The sequence below is a fragment of the Macrobrachium nipponense genome, chromosome 14 (assembly GCF_015104395.2).
Source record: "Macrobrachium nipponense isolate FS-2020 chromosome 14, ASM1510439v2, whole genome shotgun sequence".
NCBI classification, from domain to species: Eukaryota; Metazoa; Arthropoda; class Malacostraca; order Decapoda; family Palaemonidae; genus Macrobrachium; species Macrobrachium nipponense.
In genome coordinates, this window is record NC_087207.1 from 24,171,077 (window position 1) to 24,195,918 (window position 24,842).

The 24,842-nt window shown below is 40.2% G+C and overlaps 1 protein-coding gene and 1 long non-coding RNA gene across 5 annotated transcripts in view; both read right to left on the minus strand.

Moving 5' to 3' along the window:
* Positions 1–203: 203 nt before the first annotated feature.
* Positions 204–2,208, minus strand: LOC135226393 (uncharacterized). The gene is made up of 2 exons (XR_010317218.1): positions 783–2,208; positions 204–729 (listed from the first exon to the last, which is right to left on the minus strand). It is a non-coding gene; the product is annotated as an uncharacterized LOC135226393 (long non-coding RNA).
* A 471-nt stretch (positions 2,209–2,679) lies between these two features.
* LOC135226394 (inactive peptidyl-prolyl cis-trans isomerase FKBP6-like) overlaps positions 2,680–24,842 on the minus strand; it is a 125,005-nt gene continuing 102,842 nt past the window's right edge. For all 4 annotated transcript variants that reach the window (XM_064265878.1, XM_064265880.1, XM_064265877.1 and 1 more), the window contains exons 4-9: positions 12,299–12,381; positions 11,645–11,881; positions 9,675–9,836; positions 8,825–8,977; positions 5,104–5,210; positions 2,680–3,359 (exon numbers count right to left, since the gene is read on the minus strand). In XM_064265878.1, coding sequence (XP_064121948.1) covers positions 2,909–3,359; positions 5,104–5,210; positions 8,825–8,977; positions 9,675–9,836; positions 11,645–11,881; positions 12,299–12,381 — 1,193 coding nt within the window. In that variant the 3' untranslated portion in view covers positions 2,680–2,908. The remainder of the gene's footprint in view (positions 3,360–5,103; positions 5,211–8,824; positions 8,978–9,674; positions 9,837–11,644; positions 11,882–12,298; positions 12,382–24,842) is intronic.

A 24,842-nucleotide genomic window follows, 5' to 3' on the forward strand; every position in this document is an offset into this window, starting at 1 on the left:
ATTCTTTATAAGTTTTAGATGTAAATACTAATGGTATATGTATGTTTATTTCTTTTCTCATCATTCAGGCTGTAGCTACTCCACACCTTAGGTCTTAGTAAGCATAGAACCACTACAGCCAGCACTATTCAGGGTGGAGCTCTGGGACCTTTGTTTTTTTGTCTATTCTAGTAACATAATTGTTGGTCTAATAAAACATAGCCTAGTTTTTTCTTAATCATTTACTTAATCAAAATATGCAGTAAGACATTGCTGCCAACCTTTACAGAGAACCAGAATATGTATATCATGAAATGATGTCACAAGTGAGGTTACTGGAAGGCTGATCTCCAGTATAACTAAGCTTTCTTGATTAATTGATTAGTTTTCCAAAGGCAATGTTGTTCTACAGATATAATAGTATTAATGCACTATGCATCCTTTCTGCAATTCTAACACTATTAGAATCTGCTCTCAAATTTGATACTGGAAGCTCTGCAGAATCTCTGTTTTCTAGAAACTATTTCTTAAAGCATGAGGGCAATTATACTGCGACCATCACCATATACAGTAATATCCTTTCTAAACATTTCTTAAAGGTCTGTTTTAGCAGAGGACCTGAGAACTAGTACGTATACGTAACTTGTTCTGTTGGAGATGAACATCATTTTCTGTTGAGACACCACATAATAATGCTTACCTTTTAAATAATCCTGTAGTGATATTAATACTGATAACTGTAAGTTTAACCTTTAAATAATCCTGCAGTGATATTAATACTGATACGTAACTGTAAGTTTGACAGGGGCTATAATACTTTTTGGAAGTGGTATGCAACATTGCCTGTGTTTTCTTACTCGAGAGCCCGCAACATCATGATATAAGGACTCTCCATTATCATTATTATTATAACACTATCACTGTCAGGCTAGCAAAGCTTCCAGGTCTTACCTCTTGACACCAACAATCTCAATAGTTATCACATTGATTAGCGGACTGTCTATGAACACATAAAACAAATGCTAACTTAGTTGTCTGTTTACACCAAATTATATTAATAACATAAACTTCTTAATTACCAATTTCTAGATTACAAAAAATTTCAACTGCAACCTAACTTACTCTAGAAAGCCATGTATGGTAATATTAATGCTAATTCTACAAAGAAACATATGTACTATCATTAACTAAACTAGATTTTCTAAGCTTCATAATATTGCTTTGCTGACAAAAATGGTACAAAAAAAGAAGTGTGTTTACCTTTCATGAATGACTTCTGGCATACACTTCATCACTAAAATTTTTAGTGGCCCAATTAAATAAATTTGCTTTATAATGGAAGAAATACTCATAAAAAAATAATCTAACTCTTATAAATGAAGTACTATGCAAGTACGTACAGTAGTACACAAAATCCCAATACTACCTGACTACAAACCTTGTATTACAGTATATCTACAGCACCAAAAATATAAGAAAATTAAGATAAATAAACCTACACATGAAAGAATACACTTTCGCTTAGTAATAGAAGTTATTCTGATGTATGAATTGTGTTCTAAACAAAGGTACTCATTGAGAAATTTATATACATAATGTTATATAAATTCAATCAAAAACCAAAAATAGAATGTTCCAAAAAAAAGGAGTCATCTATGAATAAGGAAGTTATTAAAAAATCACAAGTCTATGTGAAACACTGAAAAAATAACAAAAGTCACAAGCAAAACATATATAAAATGTATGTATGTGTCACTTTTACCAAATACATATGTAAATGTAATACCACAATGCCCACGTAACTTGTCAAATTCTTTGCTCTTTTTTTGGATACACTTGTCACTACAAAGCCTCGAGATCTTAAGAGGGCACTGTGACAAATACATTTACAAATATATAATTATATATATATACACAGTCCCCGGTTATCGGCAGGGGGTTCTGTTCCGAGGGCTTAATGTTAAGTGAAAATCACCGATAATTGGCGCTGATAACAGGATTTTGGTGCCAATAACCAGTTAATAGTGTCTCTGTTAGGTATGTATTGGTGCCAATACTCTATTATCGGCAAAGATAACCAGAAATCGGCTCACTTTCAGCACTAGACAAACCCCATAAAACCAGATCGCCAATAACTGTGGCCACTGATAACTGGTGACTGCCTGTTTATGTTGTGTATGTATGTATGTATGTATGTATTGTGTGTGTGTGTGTGTGTGTATGTGTGTGCGTGTGATATATATATATATATATATATATATATATATATATATATATATATATATATATATATATATATATATATATATATATATATATATATATATATATATATATATATATATATATATATATATATATATATATATATATAATATATATATATATATATATATATATATATATATATATATATATATATATACATATATATATATATATATATATATATATATATATATATATATATATATATATATATATATATATATATATATATATATATATATATATATATATATATATAATATATATATATATATATATATATATATATATATATATATATATATATATATATATATATATATATATATATATATATATATATATATATATATATATATATATATACATATATATATATATATATATATATATATATATATATATATATATATATATATATATATATATATATATACACATACACACATATCACCATGTACTTTTATTACTTTAGCAACTGTTCAACTTAATGTAAGAACTATAGGTAACTACCAACTTACCAAGAGAACTACAAAGGAAAAATCATGATGTAATTTTAAGGAAAATATACAGCTACTGATCACAGCATCTCCACCTCAGGTACTTCCATACAGAAATAAAAAACATGGTAAAATTTACTGATCGTCTTTCATAAGTATCCTTATGGTTTGGCAATCTTCAAAAGAGTTTCCATTCCCCTCTGCTTAACAGTTACAAGCAGGCCAGCAGCTTTAGCTGCTGCAGCAATGTAAGCAATCTCATCCCGATTAAGGTTAAAAGGAAATGGAAGCTCATTAATATTTGGATTGGTTGAAAATTCAAAAATCTGTTTGTCTATAACCTCTCTGAACTCTGGTCGCACATCAAGGATGTTGGAGTTTTGATCTTTAGAGCTTTCTAAACCCTGACTGGCTTCTTGGTTTGCTTTGGTTTTTGGTTGAAACATTCTCTGGTACATGAACTTCTCCTGTCGTTCATACTTTTCCTTCTTGATTAGCAGGGTCTCTAAAGCTTCACTTATATCAAGATTGTGTGGTCTGAGCCTCTGAGCTCTCTTCAACTCTTTGACAGCACCATTGAAATCACAAAGCATCATTTTTGCCTTTCCATACCTGAAGTAAAAGCATATAAAGTAATCTTTGTTAACAAAAATTATCTTGATTAATCATTGCCAACAAAACAAATTAAGTACACGTTCACCAGACACCCATGCACAAGATGAATAAAGAAATCTTTTGCAAACAGTCAGTCATCCACTTTGTAATGCGCCAAAAAGGAAGAAAAATATCTAAATTTTGATACAACACTATAAAAGCATAGTCTAAGCAAAAACTTCTGAGCTTGCTGGAAGTCCAACTATTTCAGTGAGCTGGGAATCTTATCTCACTGGGTAGGATCAAACAGTTTGTTCTTACAGAAAATGATACACAATAACTAACTTATTTAATAAATGGGAAGTTCTTGAAAACTTGATATGAAATATAAAAACTATTGGGTATTACACTGACAAAAAATTCTTTATTGAATTTGTACTCAAGGCCTGTCAATCATGGTTGGCTGTTGTTTCAGCACAAATACATTTCAATTAACTTACGAAATTAATATTTAAATTTGTAATGCTAAATTTCTAAGCAAAACCAGAGACATTACGGGTAATGAGAAATGGCTTATCAGAACTTTATTACAAGACCCCACCTCCTTATGAGATTTAAAACTGTTTGTACAAATTGTGAAAAGGGACTTTACGTCTTTCATATTCAAATGTGACTTGCTTAAAGGTGTTCATAACAGAAAGCTATTTTTCCAATTGTTCTAAATTTTACTTGTATGGGTAAAGTATGGTGGGAAGATCATATTACAAATGATGAATTGGCAGTGCTCTAAACAGAAGCTGGGAAAAAAAAACAGAGACGATATTGTTGTGAAATGGGAAGGGAACGAAAGAGGTCCAGTTGCTCAGAAAAACAGTAGATACAGACAGAGCAAACCAAAAACCTATGGGAGAACCAAGAAAGCAAGGACAAAGGGATGGATTAAGACCTAGACCTAGTTATAAGTTAATGTTTAATAAAACATGTTCCAAATGGAAGGTGTATGAATAACAGACAGAACATTTCCTTGTTACAGTCCTGATATATTTCCATTGCTTGATTGGTCATAAATATTTGAGTGATCGCATATCTTTTAAACCCTAATGGCAGTCTGTAACTATTTTTCTATGAATGATTCTACTTTTTTCTTGAAAATACCAAATGACAGTAGCATTTATCTAAACTGGTTTCATTTGAAAATGACTATGAAACACATTCAGCACCCATATAACAAAAGAAATAAACCATTTCATGGTACAGTAGAATATAGTATTTGCTCATGTCAAAATGACTGAGTGAGCTGCTGTCATACTTGTATTCGTCATATATAGTAATATACTATATGATTCATTATCATTTACTGAGTTCTCTTCCCATTTTCTTTATTTTGTTACCATAAAAAATGTTAACACTCTTACATACATCTTTTTACGATTTTTATCAAAATTTTCTGAAGAGTTAGGTGAGAAGGGCTTTGGCTAATCCCAGATAGAGAGACTTAGGGATGGAGCCCGAGTGACAGTTTCTAAAATTTCATACCTTAATATTGTTTGATAACAATAACTGTTCTTGGTTTATTGGTAATTTACTTTTTCCAACCAGTCAGGGATCAATATGCAATGAAAAAGAATTGCCTTTTATTACACTGGATAACTTCACACACCAAAATATTGCATGACTACATAAACAAAGATCCCCAGATTCAGGGTTGAACTACAGTATTAACCTTAGTTTAGAAGTAAGCAGACTAATACTGAACACTTACCTGTAAAGAAGTTTAGACTTTATGTCATCAGCATCAACTCCCCTTATGCCAAGCCCTATTTTACACTGGGTACAAGCTTTTGCAGGTTCTTTCAGGTCTAAAAATACCTAGGAAAAAAAATTCCACCACATTTACAGCTTGTAGATAAAATACCTATAGTCAACATATCACATTTATTCAAATTCATTTCATTATGACAGCCTTGTGATTCTTATTATAATGGCCATGCTCTAAATTCTGATATAAGTGCAGCAGTATTTAAACATAAGTTTCAATACTATTGGTAATTTTATTGGTTAATTTACTACGTTCTTAAACATTTATAATAATCAAGGAAATTTTTCTTGATAACACCTGATGATTACTACATATTTTTAAACTTTTTTTTTTTTATAAAAATAAACATGACAAATAACATCCAAACCACTTCTGCATCAATTACATAATCAAACAGCACACAACAACAAAATTTACCTTGCAAATACAATACAGTGGTACCTCGACATACGAAAGGCTCAACTTACGAAAAATTCGAGTTATGTAAGCAAATACGAAGATTTTTTGGGCTCTACATACGAAAATAGTTCAGGATACGAAAGGCTGTTGCTGTAAAGTCCTGAGATTCGCCCAGACCACCGATAACAATTTTAAAACTCGCGCGCCGCCAACTGAGTAGACTCGCTACCATCCTCCCGCTCTCCCATTGGTTCCTGATGCTAGTCACCGCCATAAGATCCTGCTCTCCTATTGGTCAGCATCTCTCCCATGATCCCATCATGCATCTACGTAGCGGCGTGCTTTTTCGGCCACTCAGCAGCAGCATCGTTATCGTAAGCACGCGGAATTCGTTCGTTCTATACAATTTCGTTTATTAACGTAAATTCGTTAGTGATTTCGTTGTAGTACTACTTTATCGTGTTGTGTGAGAACTTTACTACATACGTATACTACATAACTTAATTACGTACAGTATATACATAGTCATGGGTCCCAAGAAAGTTGAAGTTCACAGAAAGAAGAGGATGCTTTTTTTGGAGACAAAGATGGAGACACAGGCAGTCCCCGGGTTACGACGGGTTCGGCTTACGACGTTCCGAGGTTAAGATGCTTTTCAATTATATTCATCAGAAATTATTTCCAGGGTTATGACGCATGTTCCAGGGTTACGACGCCTACAACACTGATCTGGCAGAACAAATATGACACCAAAAATGCAAAATAATCAACATTTGAAGGTTTTTTTGATGAAAAATGCAATAAGAATGCAGTTTAAATAGTTTTTAATCCACCTAAAGCATTAAAAGTAAGGTTTTCTCAGGATTTTTTATGATGTTCCGGCTTACGACGATTTTCAGGTTACAACGCGTCTCAAGAATGGAACCCCCGTCGTAATCCGGGGACTGCCAGTAATTAAAAGGTATGAAGCTGGCATGCGATTGCAAGGAATATGGCCGAAATCTGTTGACAATAGGCACCATCCTTAAGCAGAAGGAAGCCATCAAAGCAGTTACACCTTCCAAGGCCGTGACTATTTTGTCTAGCAAGAGGAGCAAAGTGCATGACGAGATGGAAAGGCTGCTTCTTGTCTGGATAAAAGACCAAGAAATCACTGGCGATACAATAACCGAGACGGCAATCTGCCACAAGGCCAGCGCTATTTTTGCCGATTTGATTGCCCAGGCCTAAGACGACGGAGGAGAAGGGACATCAACGCCAACCCCAGACTTCAAGGCTTCTCATGGGTGGTTCGAAAAATTCTGTAAACGGACTGGCATCCATTCGGTGGTGCAGCATGGGGAGGCGGCCAGCTCGGACACGAAAACGGCCGAAGCCTTTATTAAGACGTTCAACCCTTTATTAAGACGTTCAACGAGATGACGATCAAGGAAGGCTACAGGTCTCAGCAAGTCTTCAACTGTGATGAGACTGGCCTTTTTTGGAAAAAAATGCCTCATCGGATGTACATCACGCAGGAAGAGAAGAAGCTACCCGGGCATAAGCCTATGAAAGACAGGCTTTCGCTCGCACTTTGTTCCAACGCCAGTGGGGATTACAAGGTGAAGCCCCTACTTGTCTATCATTCGAAGACTCCTCGAGCAAAGTGCTAAAGGAGAAGCTTCCAGTGATGTGGAGGGCTAATGCGAAAGCCTGGGTAACGTGACTTTTGTTCACCGAGTGGGTAAATCTGTGTTTTGGCCGACAGTGAAGAAGTTCTTGGAAGAGAAGCACCTCCCTCTGAAATGTCTGCTGCTGTTGGACAATGCCCCTGCTCACCCTCCTGGCCTCGAGGAAGATATCCTAGCGGAGTATTATTTTATCAAGGTTCTTTATCTTCCGCCTAACACCACCCCTCTCCTCCAGCCCATGGACCAGCAAGTGATATCGAACTTCAAGAAGCTGTATACAAAACATCTTTTCAAGAGATGTTTCGACATCACCGATACCACAAACCTCACCTTGCGTGAATTTTAAAAGGAGCATTTCAATGTTGTGATATGCATCCGACTCATCAATCAAGCTTGCCCGAGACTTCGAGGGATTCAACATGGGCAAAGCTGGTGCTGCAGATTCAGGAACAGATGACGATCCTGAAACTGTTTCGCAACCAGATCTTGACGAGATCGTTGCACTCGGCCAAGTCCATGGGGCTGGTCGTCGACGAGGACGACATCAATGACCTTCTCGAGGAGCACCAAGAGGAGCTTACAACAGATGACCTGAAGGAGTTGGAGGCCATACAACATAACGTCGTTCAAGAAGAGTTCTCTAGCAGCAGTGAGGAGGAGGAGGACGACCCTATGACAACGGCAGAAATTAAGGATGCTCTAGCTGCTTTTCATAAGGTGCAATCATTTGTAGAAAAGAGACACCCCGAAAAGGCTTACACAGGTCGTATGCTTGCGCAGTTCGATGACGTTTGCCTGAGTCGTTTCAGGAACATAGTGAAAAGTAGGCAGAAGCAATCTTCCTTGGATAGTTATTTTTTAAAGAGGCCTTTAGTAAGCAAAAAGGAAGATCCAATTGATACTACGAAAAAACAGAAAGTTGAAAGTGGTGAAGAAATTTAAATTTTGAATAATAATAATAATAATAATAATAATAATAATAATAATAATAATTTAAAGTTTTTTGTAAAGTTAAGTGTTACAATTTTGTTAATGTGTTTCGTAAAGTTTAGTTTATGTTTCCTGACATTTTCAATGTGTTTCGTTAAGTTAAGTGTACATACTACGTAACAAATTTTCTGCCATTTGTCCTCCTCCTCTGTCGCCACTTTCGGAGATAGCCTCACTCGAAAGGTAAGGTTCCACATTTTACTACATACATACGTATGTACGTACAGTATTTCTTGTATACCATGTACACTAATACACTTTACTTACAGGTACATATTAGTAGTACGTATTAAGTTAGGTATTGAATGGTCCAAATTTTTGTAGTATTTCATTGTTTATTGGTCACTTTAGCTTTATTATAAAATTTACTGGGGTGTTTTTGTAGGGTTAGGAACGGATCAGGCATTTTACATGTAAAATGCGGTTCAAGATATGAAAAGCTCAGGTTACTAAGGCCGTCTCGGAACGGATTAATTTCGTATGTCGAGGTACCACTGTATGTAAAAGCCAATCATACAATACAATAGCTACCAATCATTCACCTATTTATATTTCATTGGTTAGTGAAAGAAACAGCAGACTCATGCAGCGAAGCACCAACTTACTTGAGCTAAGTTGCTACGAACTTTTATCAAGACAGTGCCCCACTGTTTTTCCTCTTCTTGGTTTTTCAACTTAGTGTCTTCCATGATCCACGCTGCGCGAGTGTATGCCTTTTTTGCTTCAATAAGATTACCTTCATGGTAAAGGTCATTGCCCTGAAAGCATCTACAACTATTAGCCCATGAACTATTTTTAGAGATACCAGAAATCAGAGTGGTTGAATAATACACGATGACTTGGAAGAACAGAAACATTTTCAAGTAGAGACAGATTCTGAAACAAAAATAACTAATGTCAAGATTCAAAGAACTCTCTGAGGTTTCTTTTGAATAAAAACCTCTTCAGTTTTAGCTAAACCCTGAGTAAATGAGTGACTATCTATGTATATGTTATTAGAGACTTAAAACCATTGCAGTGATATCGATCACAGGGAATCACTGTTCATCAGTGCTATTATCCCAACTTTTTTCTGTTCTGAACAAGGAGCAATATCTGTGAGATAAAGCAGTGAGGAATCCATATTACAAAGCCATTCATAAGGTATGAAACATCATAGCTGTATTGTACTTGATGAAAAGCAATTGCTTCTATTTGAAATCTAACGTGCTAAGAATCTTGGAAATACCACTTCATATCATTGAATAAGTTACTTTAATTGTAATGGAATCAAAATCTACAAAACCTGTATAATCAAAATGGTAAACAGCAAATTCATGGGAGCATTGGATATGTTTCTACTCTCAAAATTCACTAGAGTACCATAACTATTTAGCACCCTGAGTTTAACATTTCAAAAGTCTGAGAAGAATATATGCTTCATAAGTTAGTGGGAGCACAATTATATAGACTTGCCTTTCGATGGTATCCTTTTGCCCCTTCCAACTTTTCCTGAAAAGTAGCACACTGCTGGTCCTGTTGTTCGTACATGTCAGCTGCAGCAGCATCGACGAAACTTATGACCTGAACTTCATAAAGAATAGTCTCGTTGCCAGGAACTCTTGGAGGGCATCCCAACTGCAATATATCATAGAATAGTCCATGGCAATAATCTTAAAATTGAGAATTCCTTGTGATGATAAACATTACTAGCCAAAAATCTAAATTGGTTTTCAAATAATGAAATTGTGAATAAAAAAAAATAAAATATTCATAGCTCTCATTACTATTATTGAATTTAACCTTTCATCTTGTTCACATAATATGCAAAATATGTAAGAGCAATGCTTTCTGAGTAATATAATACATGAACACTTAAAACAGAAATGGATAATTAGATACTTTCTTACCCTTACAATCAACAGTAACTAATTTCAAAAATTTCTCGGTCTTAAATCAGATAATGTACAGATGTACACCATTACAATACATATGTGTATGAAGTACTGAAGAAACTCTGTTAATGACAATAACTACTGTACTTAAGTACTGATTTTTACTGAAGTAAAACAGCTGGCATACACTGTTCAGGATAATATTGAAACATAATAGCCTTCACCTGCATGAAACTTGTCCACAGGAATTACAAACCTCATTTTTAAAATTTAATTCTGTGTTTACATAATGGTGATGAAAAGCTGTATATGTATATACTACTGCTTATACAGAAGAGTATCTTACATAATATTAGCATAAAAGTGTACTGTATTATTTACTTAATGGAAGTATGTACATACGTATATCTATATTTGGGGGGGGGGGGGTTGGGGGGGGGGGGGGGATACCAGTAATGCTTCAGTCTTGCTGTCACTATTCTACACTTCCAGGTATTAAAACCAGGCACTGTGTTAGATGAGAAAGGAATTGTAAATACTCATACGTATCTCTTTTCTCGACATATTATAGTCCAACATTGCCCCTGATTTTGCATTATTTACTACTCTTTTTTTTTTTTTGTCTCTGCAGAAAGCTGACAAGATGTGATATGTGAATGTGTCAGGGAGGCCAAGCATCCAGAAAGGCTTTAACTAACTATATGGGGTCCTAAAGCAAGGTTTACCTGCAGTCACACTTGATTCATATTTAATTGATGTATAATGTCCGTTGAGTTTTTCTCCCTTCTTTCCTTAACATATCCTCTCTACATTTATCTACATCATATATGTACACATGTCTGGTTACAGAGCTATGTTTAAAAAGGGGTGAGACCACCCAACTAAAGGGAGCCTGTTCTCTTGCTTCCTGAATGCTCCCATTCCTTGCTCCTGCATTTATTGTGTTCACCCTTTGCAGAAAGGTTCCAGGGATTTAGAGTAATAAATAGACTGTAAAGCTCTGTAAGATTCTCCTGTGCAAAGGTCTGGTGTTAAATGAGGTACTGAGCCTAGATGGCTCTAAGAGAGGTTTACCAAACCACAGAGCCTTGAATTGTGCATTAATGTGATAGTCATCCACCAAGTATGAAATAAGCACATAAACAGTATGGTGAAAAACTGAACACTTACCACCACAAAATATTAAACACAATGAAGAACTATAATAACACAAGTTATACACAAACAACATAACGTGTTTTGTGGCTATCCTGCCCGAAAATGATTTTCTCTTAAAATAGTAGGAAAGTGACTAGGATCTTTTAATACCAAAAGTTTTCATAAATTATGGGTTGTTGTGAAAGAAATACATCTTATATCCAGGGTTTGTCATGAATCCTATAAGCATGGTTTTTAAAGACCATTTTTACAATGAAAAGAGAAAGTATCAGCTTCACACATAATTGGTTAATATAGCTGTTGAGAATATGTAACACCACTGTACATCACAAGGGAAAGGGATGAAAATATATGTAAAAATAATTCCTAAAGTTTACAGCATTTAGCACAAACCTTTCCAAATGCATAATATGGTTTAATAAGAAATCTAGCTGTCTCATTCTTGCGCATTGTTTTCAAAGCAATGTTCAATCCCGGTAGAAGGTCAAGTCCATCGAGGGTCCTGCGTTCAGGTTTTTTGCGAAGGACAGTGGAGTCAAAAGGTTCATCCCCATATTCTAAGAAGGCACTGTAGTGGAAGGTAATGACAGAGCCACTTGGTATGTCACTCCCAACACCGGGTCTTACTTCCTGCAAAGCACACACAAAAGAATAATACGTAGTATAAATTTTCAAACAATTTATTATTTGGATACTTACTAAGACAAAATTATAAAAATTTGCATAATAAAATTTATTATTTGGATACTTATAACAACAAAATAATATAGTACATTTTCATAATAAGATTTATTACTTGGATACTTACCTACTTTTAAAGATAGCTTATACCTCCACGCCTGTCGGCTCAGAGATATATGCTATCTTCAACAATATGTAAGATTCATCCTGAATAATATCAATACTCATCTGTCAATACGGGCCCAAACAGGTATTGGTAACACTTTAATAACCTAAAATTTATTTTTCAAAATGAAGAACAGTATGCGTACAAACATTCTTGGCAGTATATCAAAATAAGAAAAATAGCACAGCATGCTTACTAACCATTTTGAGAACTCCACCATCTCCACTAACATCTTCCATCTTGAGTGCCAGCTTTTCAAATGGTTCAGCATTATCATCTGAATCTACAATATATGCATTAAAAAGAATGATAGCTTTTTAAGGAATTATTATTCAGTATGTGAAATAGAAACCAAATCATGGCAGAACTATAAGCCAATTTTTCATAAGAAAAACAAATTTCCATAAATGTTCTTAAATTACCCTTACACTAAAAATATAATCAAAAGTATTTAAATTTATATAAGTTAATGAATGGAAGCAAAATGAATTACTAAATAGGGAAAATTATATGCAGAAATGATAAGGATACAGGGACTTTTTTGCTTACAAGGTTCTTTAGTCATTCAAAAAGCTCCAGCTTTGTATACCAAAGTTCTATGTTGATGCATCAAAGTACACATGATAAAAGGAAAAAGAAAAAGAAAATATGAAATGTTTTAAAAGGTGGAGGAAGATAAAAAAACATGCTTACAGCGCAATCTGATGTAAAATGATATTGTTATGATACAATAAAGTTTTATACTTACTTACCTGGCAGATATATACATAGCTATTGACTCCGTCGCGCCGACAGAATTTCGAATTTCGCGCACACGCTACAGGTAGGTCAGGTGATCCACCGCGCTGCCGCTGGATGGCAGGAATAGGAACCATTCCCGTTTTCCATCAGATTTTTTCTACACCATCTGTCTCCTGAGGGGAGGCTGGGTGGGTAATTTAATTGTATATATCTGCCAGGTAAGTATGTATAAAACTTTATTGTATCATAACAATATCATTTTTATACATTCAACTTACCTGTCAGATATATACATAGCTGATTCACACCATTGGAGGAGGGTAAAGACAGCTAATAACTGATTTAACAGTAATCACAACAATCGTTGTAGGTAATAATAAAATAAAACCTTGGTTCCTACCTGTTTAGACTGAAGACTTCATGGTTAATGCCCAGGAGTCTGCTTAGTCTCAAGAGCCTCAGCGAGATATTGATCTATTGCTAAGAGTTCTTGTAGGTCTGCCAAAGGGGTCTTATCCACTTACTTGGCCGATCCTATAAGGGCTATGTCAAAGGGTTTCAATCCACTTATATGACAAGAACCTTTTTTCTAAGGAGCACAATCCCGATCCCGATCACCTTAACCTAACCAAATGTTGTTTCTAAGATTGCAAGAAGTCATCCCCGAACTCCTTGCAAACAACCAAAAAACTCAATCACAATCACTTTACACCTAATTTTTTATGAAAAATAAATAAAAATAAACAAAAATAATTTCAATTTGTACTACCTCGCTTGTAAGACCTATTCACATTCTCATACTGTCAAAAGCACCAAAGGCCGCCTGTGCGACACCAAGTACTCCTGCCAGCAGAAAATCCTGATACTGTCTCAAAAGGTGAGGTTCATGTACGAATTTAGACAATGTCTTTAATACTACTCCGTTTAAAAGGCACATTTCTGGGAGTTCCTTAACTAGGCAAGGGCTACGGCCGCCTGTGCGACACCAAGCACTTTTACCAGTAGTAACACAAAAACCCGCCTCAAATAGTGGAGATCTACGTAATCAAAGACACCATTTCTATCCAAGCTTATCCTGTAAGATAAACTCACAGTTCCTTACCTAAACAAGGCCATGGCCGCCTGTGCAACAACTAGCCGTTAGGTAAGAAAGTAAGAGCCCATCCCAAAGGTATGGTATGGAAATAAGGGATTTTGACGTAAGGAAAAATCTATTTCTGGGCGATTGGCTCGTGTCGCCAGCGAAATATCCTTTAATCTATTATTTCTAGGGTAAATGTACTAACACATACCAGAGAATAAATAAAATAAAGAAAAAGGTCAGTATAACTGACTCGCTCACCCTCCAAGAGGGTGTCGGTATGAACACTATGGCGAGTGAGACCACTACCACGAGCCAAATGCCAATAGAATTCTCCCACTACAAAATCCCCCAAGAGGAGAGCCGTCCCACAGAGTGGGCAGCACTTACTACTACTACTCCATCCCATGCTGCCGACTGCTGCGCCTCTGGTGGCCATCCTGAAGTTAGCAGACAATCTTGGCGATGGGATGGGTAGGGCGGGATTTCGCTGGCGACACGAGCCAATCGCCCAGAAATAGATTTTTCCTTACGTCAAAATCCCTTTTCTGGGCTCAGCTCGTGTCGCTGCGCGAAATCGTACCAGAGAAATAGCACAAGTTTGTAAACAAAAACAACAAAAATAAAAAGAGGTCTCAATTAAAGATAAAATAAAAGTAAAAGAATATAATTGCTAATAAAGATACATATACACAGTGATACAAAATAGAAATATTGCTTAAATTACACTTAATTCTAAAAATATTTCTTAACTTAAGGTAATTTACATATATACAGGAGTGATATGTCATATATGTACCCAAATGGTATCTGTGTAAAGCTATGTATCAAAAATTTCTAGAGCAATTAACATAATAAGTTGAACAAAACAAACTCAACAATAATAATATATAAAGGAATGTATATGACTTAATATACAAAACCCGTAACCATTACAATAAGATGTATCTCCTAGCATAAAAATAAGGAGATGACATCCACGAGATCAATATCCATCATCACCTGTGAGTGTCTAGCAAAAAAAATAAGGGACACCCACCACAACATCATAAAAGCAGCTAAGACACAAGGTGACCGTAAATGAACCAGGCAGGAATAGACGAACTGTTGGGTGAGGCAGGTAGAAAGGAGGACTGGATCTTCTACTAAAGATTAGTCAGAGTCAGGGGAAACTATGTTCCCCGCTGCAACTGCTGAAAATTTCAGAGCTTCCAAGGACTTTAAGTAATGACGTTTGAAGACTGTCGGCGATTTCCATCCAGTATACTTTTTCAACTCATCGAAGTTCATATGTTGGAAATAGTTAATTGAGGTGGCTACTGCCCTGACATCATGTGCTTTTGGGAGAGTCAGGATTGGCTTGTTTAATGAAGTACAGGATTTGTTGCCTGATGCCTTTAATAGATAAAGTGCCACCTTTTTCTCTTTTAAAGAGAGGACCCGATGAGGATGAGGAGGTCCTAGATAGAAAGGCTCGTAAGGCTGAAACTGGGCAAAGAGATACATCTTGTGGAAGGGGTAGTACCTTCCATGGTTCCCACCTCATCAAAGGATCTTCATTCTTAGCTATAAAGCTACGTTCCGGAGAAAGTTATGCACTTCCCCTGTGGGAAGGAACTGAATATGATCCGGATCTCTGGATAAAGCCGACAGTTCTGAAATTCTAGCTCCTGAGGCCAAGCTTAATAAAAATAGGGTTTTTCTTAAGAGCATTATAAACGAGCATGTGTCATTATTGGTTTCTGAAGCCAGCTTTAGAACATCGTTTAAGAACCATGATACTGACGTAGGCCTTACAGAAGGTCTAAGTCTAGCACACGCCTTGGGAATAGACGAGAAGTAGGAATCTGTCAAATCTATGCCGAACCCAAATTGAAAAATCTTTTTCAAGGCTGACTTGTTTGTCGTAATTGTGCTAGCTGCTAAGCCTTTTTCAAATAAGGATCTGAAAAAGGATATAGCTGAATTGATTGTCATGATCCTAATATCTGATTCTTTCAGGAAGGTTGCTAACTTTTTGACAGCAGCATCATATTGTCTCAAAGTTGAATCTCTCTTATCGGATTCCAAGAAGAGAATATTCTGAGGGTCAATATTCGCATCCCTTTTCGCTGCAAACTTCATGAAATCCATAAAGTTAGGGTTTTTAGAATCCCTGAGGAAGCGAACACAGTCTTCGTTTGTACTGACTGGGAGAGCCTGGGATTGGGGATCCGAAGAGGGCGAAGACCCAGTTCCAGAATGAGAGGGTACCAATTGCTCTTCGGCCAGTCTGGGGCTACTAGAGCCACTTGACCCTTGAATGTCCTGAGTTTGTTTAAGACCTTCATGAGAAGATTCACTGGAGGAAAGACATAAATCTTCTCCCAGTTGTTCCAGTTTAGAGCCAGGGCGTCCGTGGCATAGGCCAGAGGGTCCAGGTTGGGGGCCACATAACACGGGAGTTTGTGGTTCGCTTGAGATGCGAAGAGATCCACCTGTAGACCTGGAACTCTCTGAAGAATCCATTGGAACGAACTGTTGTCCAGTGACCATTCCGACTCTAGAGGTACTGATTGGGATAGAGCATCTGCTATGACGTTTCTCACTCCAGCTATATGAGTGGAGGAGAGATGCCAACTGAACTTGTCCGCCAGGGAGAAGATGGCTATCATGACATGATTTAGATGACGTGACTTGGAGCCTCCTCTGTTTACACAATGTACTACCACTGCGCTGTCCAGGACTAGCTTTATGTGGGAGTACTTTGGCGGACGTAACCTTTTTAGAGTCAAGAACACTGCCATTGCTTCCAGTACGTTTATATGGAACTGACGGAACTGAGGTGACCACGTTCCTTGAACCTTCTTGAACTGGGAATATCCTCCCCAACCGCTTACTGAAGCGTCTGTGTGGATGGTGATCCCTGGTGGAGGAAACTGAAGGGGCACTGACATCGACAAGTTCTTGACTTTCGCCCACGGCCGGAGTCGATTCTTTAGAATCAGAGGGGCTGAGGATAATTTGTCCCTGGACCTGACATTTGCTCGTGAGCGCCAGATTCTGGTTAGGTCTTTCAGTTTGGCTTTCATTAGGATGTTCGTCACTGATGCAAACTGGAGAGAACCCAGGATCCTTTCCTGAGATCTTCTTGATGCCAGTTTGTGACTCAGAAATTGCTTGACTGACTTCGCTATTTCCTTCCTTTTGGATGATGGAATCGACAGAGTATGGGAGGATAGATTCCATTGAATGCCTAGCCACTGAAAGTTTGACTCTGGAGTGAGTCTTGACTTGGTCCTGTTTATCTTGAAGCCTAGATATTCCAGGAACTGAATCACTTTCAGTGTTGCTTTGTTGCATTCCTCGACTGTTGAAGCCCAGATCAACCAATCGTCGAGATACGCTACTACCATAACCCCTTGCGATCTGAGTTGTTGAACTACTACTTCCGCCAGCTTCGTAAACACCCTGGGTGCTACGTTGAGCCCGAAAGGAACTACCTTGAAGGAGAATGTCTGGTCTCCTATCTTGAAGCCCAGATACGGACGGAAGTGTCTTGCAATAGGGAGATGATAGTAAGCGTCTGTAAGATCGATAGAGGTGGTGACGGCCCCACGGGGAAGTAAGGTCCGCACCTGCGAGATCGTGAGCATCTTGAACTTGTCGCAGCGAATGGCTAAGTTTAAGCGGGACAAGTCTAAGATTACCCTTCTTTTTTGTGAGCCTTTCTTTGGCACGCTGAACAAGCGTCCTTGAAATTTTAACCTTTTGACTCTCGCTATAGCTCCTTTCTGAAGGAGATCCTCCGCATACTCCGTCAATTCCTTGGAAGGAAGTTGGCGGAAAGGTCTGGATGGGGGTGGGTTCGCTAACCAGCTCCAGCCCAGGCCTTTTGACACAATGCTCTGAGCCCACTTGCTGAAGTTCCACCGGTGGCGAAAGTGAAACAGCCTCCCTCCTACCTGAAATTCCTCATTGGTTCTGGTAGCCTCCTCGGCCTCCCCTGAAATGCTTTCCCCTATTAAAGGGACCTCCTGATCCTCTCCCACGAAAGGGACGCTTACCCCCTCTGCCTCCCTTACCCGAGCGGTCATACTTCTGTGAAGCTTGACCCTTGAAGACCTGGTTGTAGGCTGGAGAGAGGGCGTAAGAGGTGGAGGGCTGAGGCTGAGGGGAGATAACATAAATCGGCTGCGATTGAGCCTTTGAGGTGGAAGGTTGGGCTGTTTGCACTAAGGGAACAGCCGGAACTTGCTGAGAAAAGCGTGGCTGCTTTTTCTGGTAGGGCTGGAAACGTCTAGGTTTCCTTTGAGCCTTACCTTTACCGGCTAGATCCTGTCGTCTTTTGGCCGTAAGACCCCAACGGTCCTTAAGGCTCTGGTTCAATCTCGTAGCCTCTGACTGAACCTCTTTCACCATCGCTTCTGGGAAGAGGTCTGCTCCCCAGATGCTTGACGCAAGCAACCTATTCGGCTCGTGCCGAATAGTTGCTTCTTGTAGGACATGTTTCCTACAATTCGTCCTAGCAGTGGCAAACTCATACATATCTGACTGCACCGTTTGAGTCAAAGATTTGGTAAGAAGCTTGAAGAGCGGTTCCGACCCATAGGCAATGGTAGCCACCTCGGTCATAGCCATGGAATTAATGGACCTGGCTAACCGCGATTTGGCATTGAATTCTGCCTGAATAAGGCTATCTGGAAGCCTAGGTAGCTTCTCACCAAACTGCTCCATAGCACAGTCCGGTTTGAGTTTGCCAGCTGAGAAGGTGTTAGGTAAGTCTTCCCACAATTCACCGGCTGAAGGAAGTAAAGGAGATGTAGGATCTGCTTCCTTCAGTTGAGGCATGGGATCCCCCTTCTGGGCTGCTGGAATGGTAGATGTCGCGATCTTTGTCAGGAAAGGGAGCGGGGTACTCTCATCCATCGTAAAGATCGTAAACGGACTCTTGAAAGGTTGGATTTTCGTATTAGAACAATCCATGTCCTCTAGACACCTGAGCCATTCTCTCTGAGCCTGGTCACGTGAATAGAGGACTGTCTCCTTTGGTACTTTATCATCCCGGGTCATGGCTGAGGCGGTGAGCCTGGCGTAGCCGATGAACGGAGGCTGAAGGTCTTCCGGGTAGAACTCGAAGTCCTCAATCCTCCGAGTTCCACATTCCGGGATAGAGATGAGCCCGTCTTGGAAGGGGGCGTATGACGCTACTCTCCAAGGGTTGTTCATTGAGAACGGAGGTAGAGAGTCATACGGGGGAAGTTGGGCTCCACCTGTGTTGAAAGGTGGAGGAGAGGCTAGAGGAGCTTGGCTCAGTCCGGCTATAATGTTGTCCTGAGAGGTAATCCTATCCGACAACCGAGAGATCATTTGTTCCATGCTATTTTTCAGAGACCCAACCAGATCGCCTACCTGTTGTAACAGACCAGCGTTGGCGTCCAAAGCCGGAGCTGCTGCGGAGGTGGAAGGGTGGCCCTGAACTGGAACCAAGGGTAACGGAACTGACGACTCCGCTGGAGTGTGAGATCTCTCCCTGGAGGATTTATTCCTCGAGGACTTAGAGCCGGACCCAGAAGCTTTAGACCTCTCTGCTCCGGGATTCCTAGCCGGAGACTTACGAGAAGAGGATGACGCCGAAGCCGTCTTCTTAGACGACGACGACGTCTTCGTCAAGGATTTCACTGCTTGACCCTTGACCTTGGGTCTAACTGAAGCGTCAGGAGAAGAATATAATTCATTACCCGTAAAGCCTTGGAAGGATGGAGAGGTTGCAGGAGTAGAAGAAGCAGTTGCACCCAAGGGTATCCCTTGGGTGTCCAACTTACCTACCTCGACCAACAGGTCGTCTACACCTACCATAGGTTCCACATTGATATCCAGTGTCGCGACTTCCGAGGAGATGTCCTGGCCTTGGTCCGTCAACGAGGCAGCCAGCTGTTGCTGGATGAAAGCGATAGTCGGGGCCGCCTCTGCTGGGTCGACGTAGCCTGTCGCTTTGCCTCCGGGGAAGATTAGTACCGCCAACCTCTTCTCAAGGATGTAGGGCATACCCTTGGCGGCGTTCTTCCCGAAACCGCCGACCCAGGCCCGCAGGGTTGCCAGTGCGGTATCACTCACAGCCGGAGCCTGGAAGAGAGGGTATTGATTAGATTTAAGAATAACTTAAAACTAAAACTAACTTAAAGCGTAACTTAAAATTATAGGGGCTATAAGACCCTCTGAATTTTTCCTTAAGTTAGAGTGATTAATGTAAAAACTTAAGCACTATAACAAATGAGGACCAGATACCGGAGTTGGAATACTTACCCCGTCTAAGAGCTGGCTCACCAGATCGTAACAGATGGTACACGTCTCGTGGTACCAGACCTGGATGTCCCCGTGCGGAGTCGCGCATGGAGCATGGGACCGGCAAACTTCGTGTCCACATGGGTCCTGAAGTGTGGCGGCGCATCCCGGATGCTCACAGTTGGTGGTCTGTAAGTGAAAAGACACATGAGTATCTTAAAGACTATCACTTACAGGCTAAAGGACAGAAGAACTCCGTTGCATGCCGGAGCTCGGAAAAAATTTGGGCATAACCCCTCCCTTAATCGCCTGAATAGGCTATAACCCCGGAGGGATCCGGTGAGACAGGAAGGGAGGGGGGATGGTTTAAGGTACTTAAGATAAACTTAATAGTTTAACATAATAGATCTTAAACCTAAAAACTCGAACGTACCGGACTAAGTCCAGTGCGTGGCGGAGTGTTGTAACTCAGCGAGACGGAGTGGTTAGAAGGGACCGACTGTATGTTCCGGTCCACCCTGCTGGGTGGACTAGCACCTTTCCGCTGGATGCCAGGACTCCGGTGGTAAAGGAGCCCTAGTAAGGTGGGAAAGAGCAAGAGGACATACAGACTCGGGCTAGTAATGGAGCGACGGGGTAGCAACGGAGGGGGGGAAGGCCAGTCCCCCCCACCTTACCATCCGGCCGGACCGAGAAGCCGGAGAGGTCGAGACCAGTCTGGGTCTGTCCCGTCCCTCTACCCCCTCCGCCTGGGGGGAGAGAGGGAGGCAGGCTCGGGTATGCGGAGCGAGCATGGGCAGACCGACCCACCCCCCGACTCTATAGAAGAGCGGGAGGGGGGGAAGGTGACTGGACAGGCGTCTGGCTGCCTCGTGATCACGTAGTGACCACGAGGCGATAAGAACAACAACTAAGCCTAGAAACATAACCAACTGATCAGAGAGATGCTATCGGGAAGCAACCGAACTGAAGAGCGGTAGTATATAGGCCCAATGGGCCATGACCTAGGCTAAGCAAGCCAGACGCCTAGCTAACCTAACAAATATCATATAATTAATTCAAATGAATAACAAAATGAAAGAAAGAAAACAATATAGTAGGAGAAAAAATCCAGGAGTGTACGACTAACTCGAAGGCAAGTCTACCACTCAAAGCCAGCCGAGGCCGATACTAAGAGCCGTGGCTAGGGTCTGGATGGAAGGAGCCTACATAAGGTAAAAGACATGCATGCATGACAAAACCGTGTAGACCGTACCCTAAACAAAGCGGATAATTAAAATAGAGCGTACATAAGTAAGGGGATGTTCTGGGTATGGGCGACCCAGAACGAACCCACCACGAGGCAGAACCATGCTGCCATGCTTCCGACCTAGAGTTCGTATTTATACCTAAAAAACGGCAAATACGGGCTCAGGGCCGGAAAAAACCAATTAGCAATAAACACTGAGTACTTAACTTAGCTGCTGCGATGGCTGCACGCTCCATGGTAAATAAATCCAAAGGAAAGGGCACAAAAAACACCGAGTAAAAAATGGCACGTGTGAACTGAGTGCGCTAACTGAAAAGGATGACCACCAGAGGCGCAGCAGTCGGCAGCATGGGATGGAGAAGTAGTAGTAAGTGCTGCCCACTCTGTGGGACGGCTCTCCTCTTGGGGGATTTTGTAGTGGGAGAATTCTATTGGCATTTGGCTCGTGGTAGTGGTCTCACTCGCCATAGTGTTCATACCGACACCCTCTTGGAGGGTGAGCGAGTCAGTTATACTGACCTTTTTCTTTATTTTATTTATTCTCTGGTATGTGTTAGTACATTTACCCTAGAAATAATAGATTAAAGGATATTTCGCGCAGCGACACGAGCTGAGCCCAGAAATTAGACTTTTAATAAAAGTTTAAGGATCGGTATGTTTCCTCAGTCCCAGCACTGTATCCGTAGACACAAAAGGACCTACAGAGAAGCACTTGTCATAGGTAATTTTAACATCTCTAAGATAGTGGGATGCGAATACCGAGTTGCATCTCCAATAGGTCGCATTAATAATATCCTTCATGGACATATTCTTTTGGAATGATAATGATGTTGCCACTGCTCTTACCTCATGAGCCTTAACTCGTAATATTTTAAAGGAATCCTCTGCACAATCGCTATGAGCCTCCATAATAACACTTCTAATAAAATACGCTAGCGCATTCTTGGACATTGGTCTTTTCGTGTCCTGAACTGCGCACCATAGACTTTGTTTACATGCTTTTAACTCTTCTTTCTTTTTAAGATAGAACCTAAGAGCTCTAACTGGGCATAAAGTTCTTTCAATTTCGTCTCCCACAAATGTTGAAAGACTTTTCACTTCAAAACTCCTTGGCCATGGTTTCGAAGGGTTCTCATTTTTTGCCAAAAACAGAGTTTGAAAAGAACAGATGGCTGCGTCTTTCTTAAAACCCACCCGAGAATCTAGGGCATGGATTTCACTTATTCTCTTAGCCGTCGCTAAGGCTATGAGAAAAACGCACTTTCTCGTCCAATCTCTGAACGAGGCACGGTCGGGAGGTTCAAATTTTTCTGATGTAAGGAATTTGAGCACAACATCCAGCTTCCAACTTGGAGGAGTAGCGGATATAGATTTTGAAGTCTCAAACGATCTTATCAGATCGTGCAAATCTCTATCCTCTGCCAAGTTTAAACCTCTATTTCTAAATACCGCTGAGAGCATACTTCGGTATCCCTTTATGGTAGGCACGGAAAGATTGGATTCCTCTCTCAGGAATAACAGAAAATCTGCTATATTGGTCACAGAGGTATTGGAGGAGGACAGCTTATTCTTCCTACACCATCTTCTAAACACATCCCACTTCGATTGGTAGACCCGAATAGTTGACGATCTTCGGGCTCTAGCAATTGCTTTCGAAGCCTTGCTTGAAAAGCCTCTCACTCTGACCAATCTTTCGATAGTCGAAAGGCAGTCAGAGCGAGAGCGGGGAGGTTTTGATGGAACCTCTCGAAGTGGGGTTGTCTGAGAAGATCTATCCTGTTTGGAAGAGATTTTGGGTAGTCTACTGTCCATTCCTGTACCTCTGTGAACCAATCTTGGGATGGCCAAAACGGGGCGATGAGAGTTAATCTCGTCCCTGTTGATGCTACGAACTTCTTCATCACTACTCCTAGCAACTTGAAAGGAGGGAAAGCGTAAGCGTCGAGTCCCGACCACTCCAGTAGCATGGCATCCACCGCTATCGCTCTCGGGTCTTCTACTAGGGAGCAGAAGTTCTCTATTCTCTTTGACAGGAACGTCGCAAACAAATCTATCTGCGGCCTTCCCCACAGGTTCCACAGTCTTTGGCAGACTTGCTCGTGCAGAGTCCACTCCGTGGGGAGAACTTGGTTTGTCCTGCTGAGCCTGTCTGCTCTGACATTTCTTTCCCCTTTTACAAATCTGGTCAGGAGGGTGATATTCCTCTCCTCCGTCCATGACAACAGATCCTTCGTTATCTCGAATAGGGAAAACGAGTGCGTCCCCCCTTGTTTTTTTATATAAGCCAACGCCGTGGTGCTGTCTGCGTTGACTTGAATCACTTGATTTCTTACTTCTGACTCAAAGAATTTTAATGCCAGAAACACTGCATATAGCTCTTTGGCATTTATATGCCAATCCTTTTGCTCTTTCTTCCATTTGCCAGAGACTTCTCTTGCCCCTAGAGTCGCTCCCCATCCCGTCTCTGAAGCGTCTGAGAACAAGATTTGGTTTGGGTTCCGAACCTCTAAGGACACTCCCTCGTTCTTTTTGAGTGGGAGCAGCCACCACTTAAGGTGTTTCTTCACCTCTATTGTTACCGGAAAATGTCCGACAGATGGCCCTTCTTCCAAGTCCAAGATCTCTTTAGGAAGAATTGCAGAGGCCTTAGATGAAGTCTTCCTAGGGACACAAATTGTTCCAGGGAAGAAAGAGTCCCTAGAAGGCTCAGCCACTCCCTGGCTGAACTCCTGTCCTTCTTTAGGAAGGATGTTACTTTCTGAATCCCTCGAAGAATCCTTTCTTGGGACGGAAAAACCCGAAAATCCCGAGAATTCATCTGAATCCCCAAATAGACTAAGTCCTGACTTGGGATCATCTGCGATTTCTCGAGATTCACAAGAAGTCCTAACTCTTTTGTAAATTCTAGTGTTTTCTTCAGATCCTCCAAACATTGTTCCTGGGATTTTGCTCTTATCAGCCAATCGTCTAGGTAAAGAGAGATGCTTATGCCTTCCAGGTGTAGCCATCTGGCTACGTTCCGCATCAGGTACGTAAATACCTGTGGAGCCGTGGAGAGGCCAAAGCACAAGGCCCTGAACTGGTAGACCTTCCCTTGTATCACAAACCTGAGATACTTCTTTGATGACGGGTGAATAGGAACGTGGAAATATGCATCCTGCAGGTCTAGAGAGACCATCCAGTCTCCTCTTCGCAGGGCTGAAAGTACCGAGGCAGAAGTCTCCATCGAGAACTTTTTCTTTTCCACATATTTGTTCAGAATGCTCATGTCCAAGACTGGCCTCCATCCTCCGGATGCCTTTGGAACTAAAAACAGGCGGTTGTAAAACCCCGGAGAGGAAGGATCCTGAACCTCTTCTATTGCCTCTTTGTCCTTCATTCCTATCACCATCTGAAGAAGTGTCTCTCT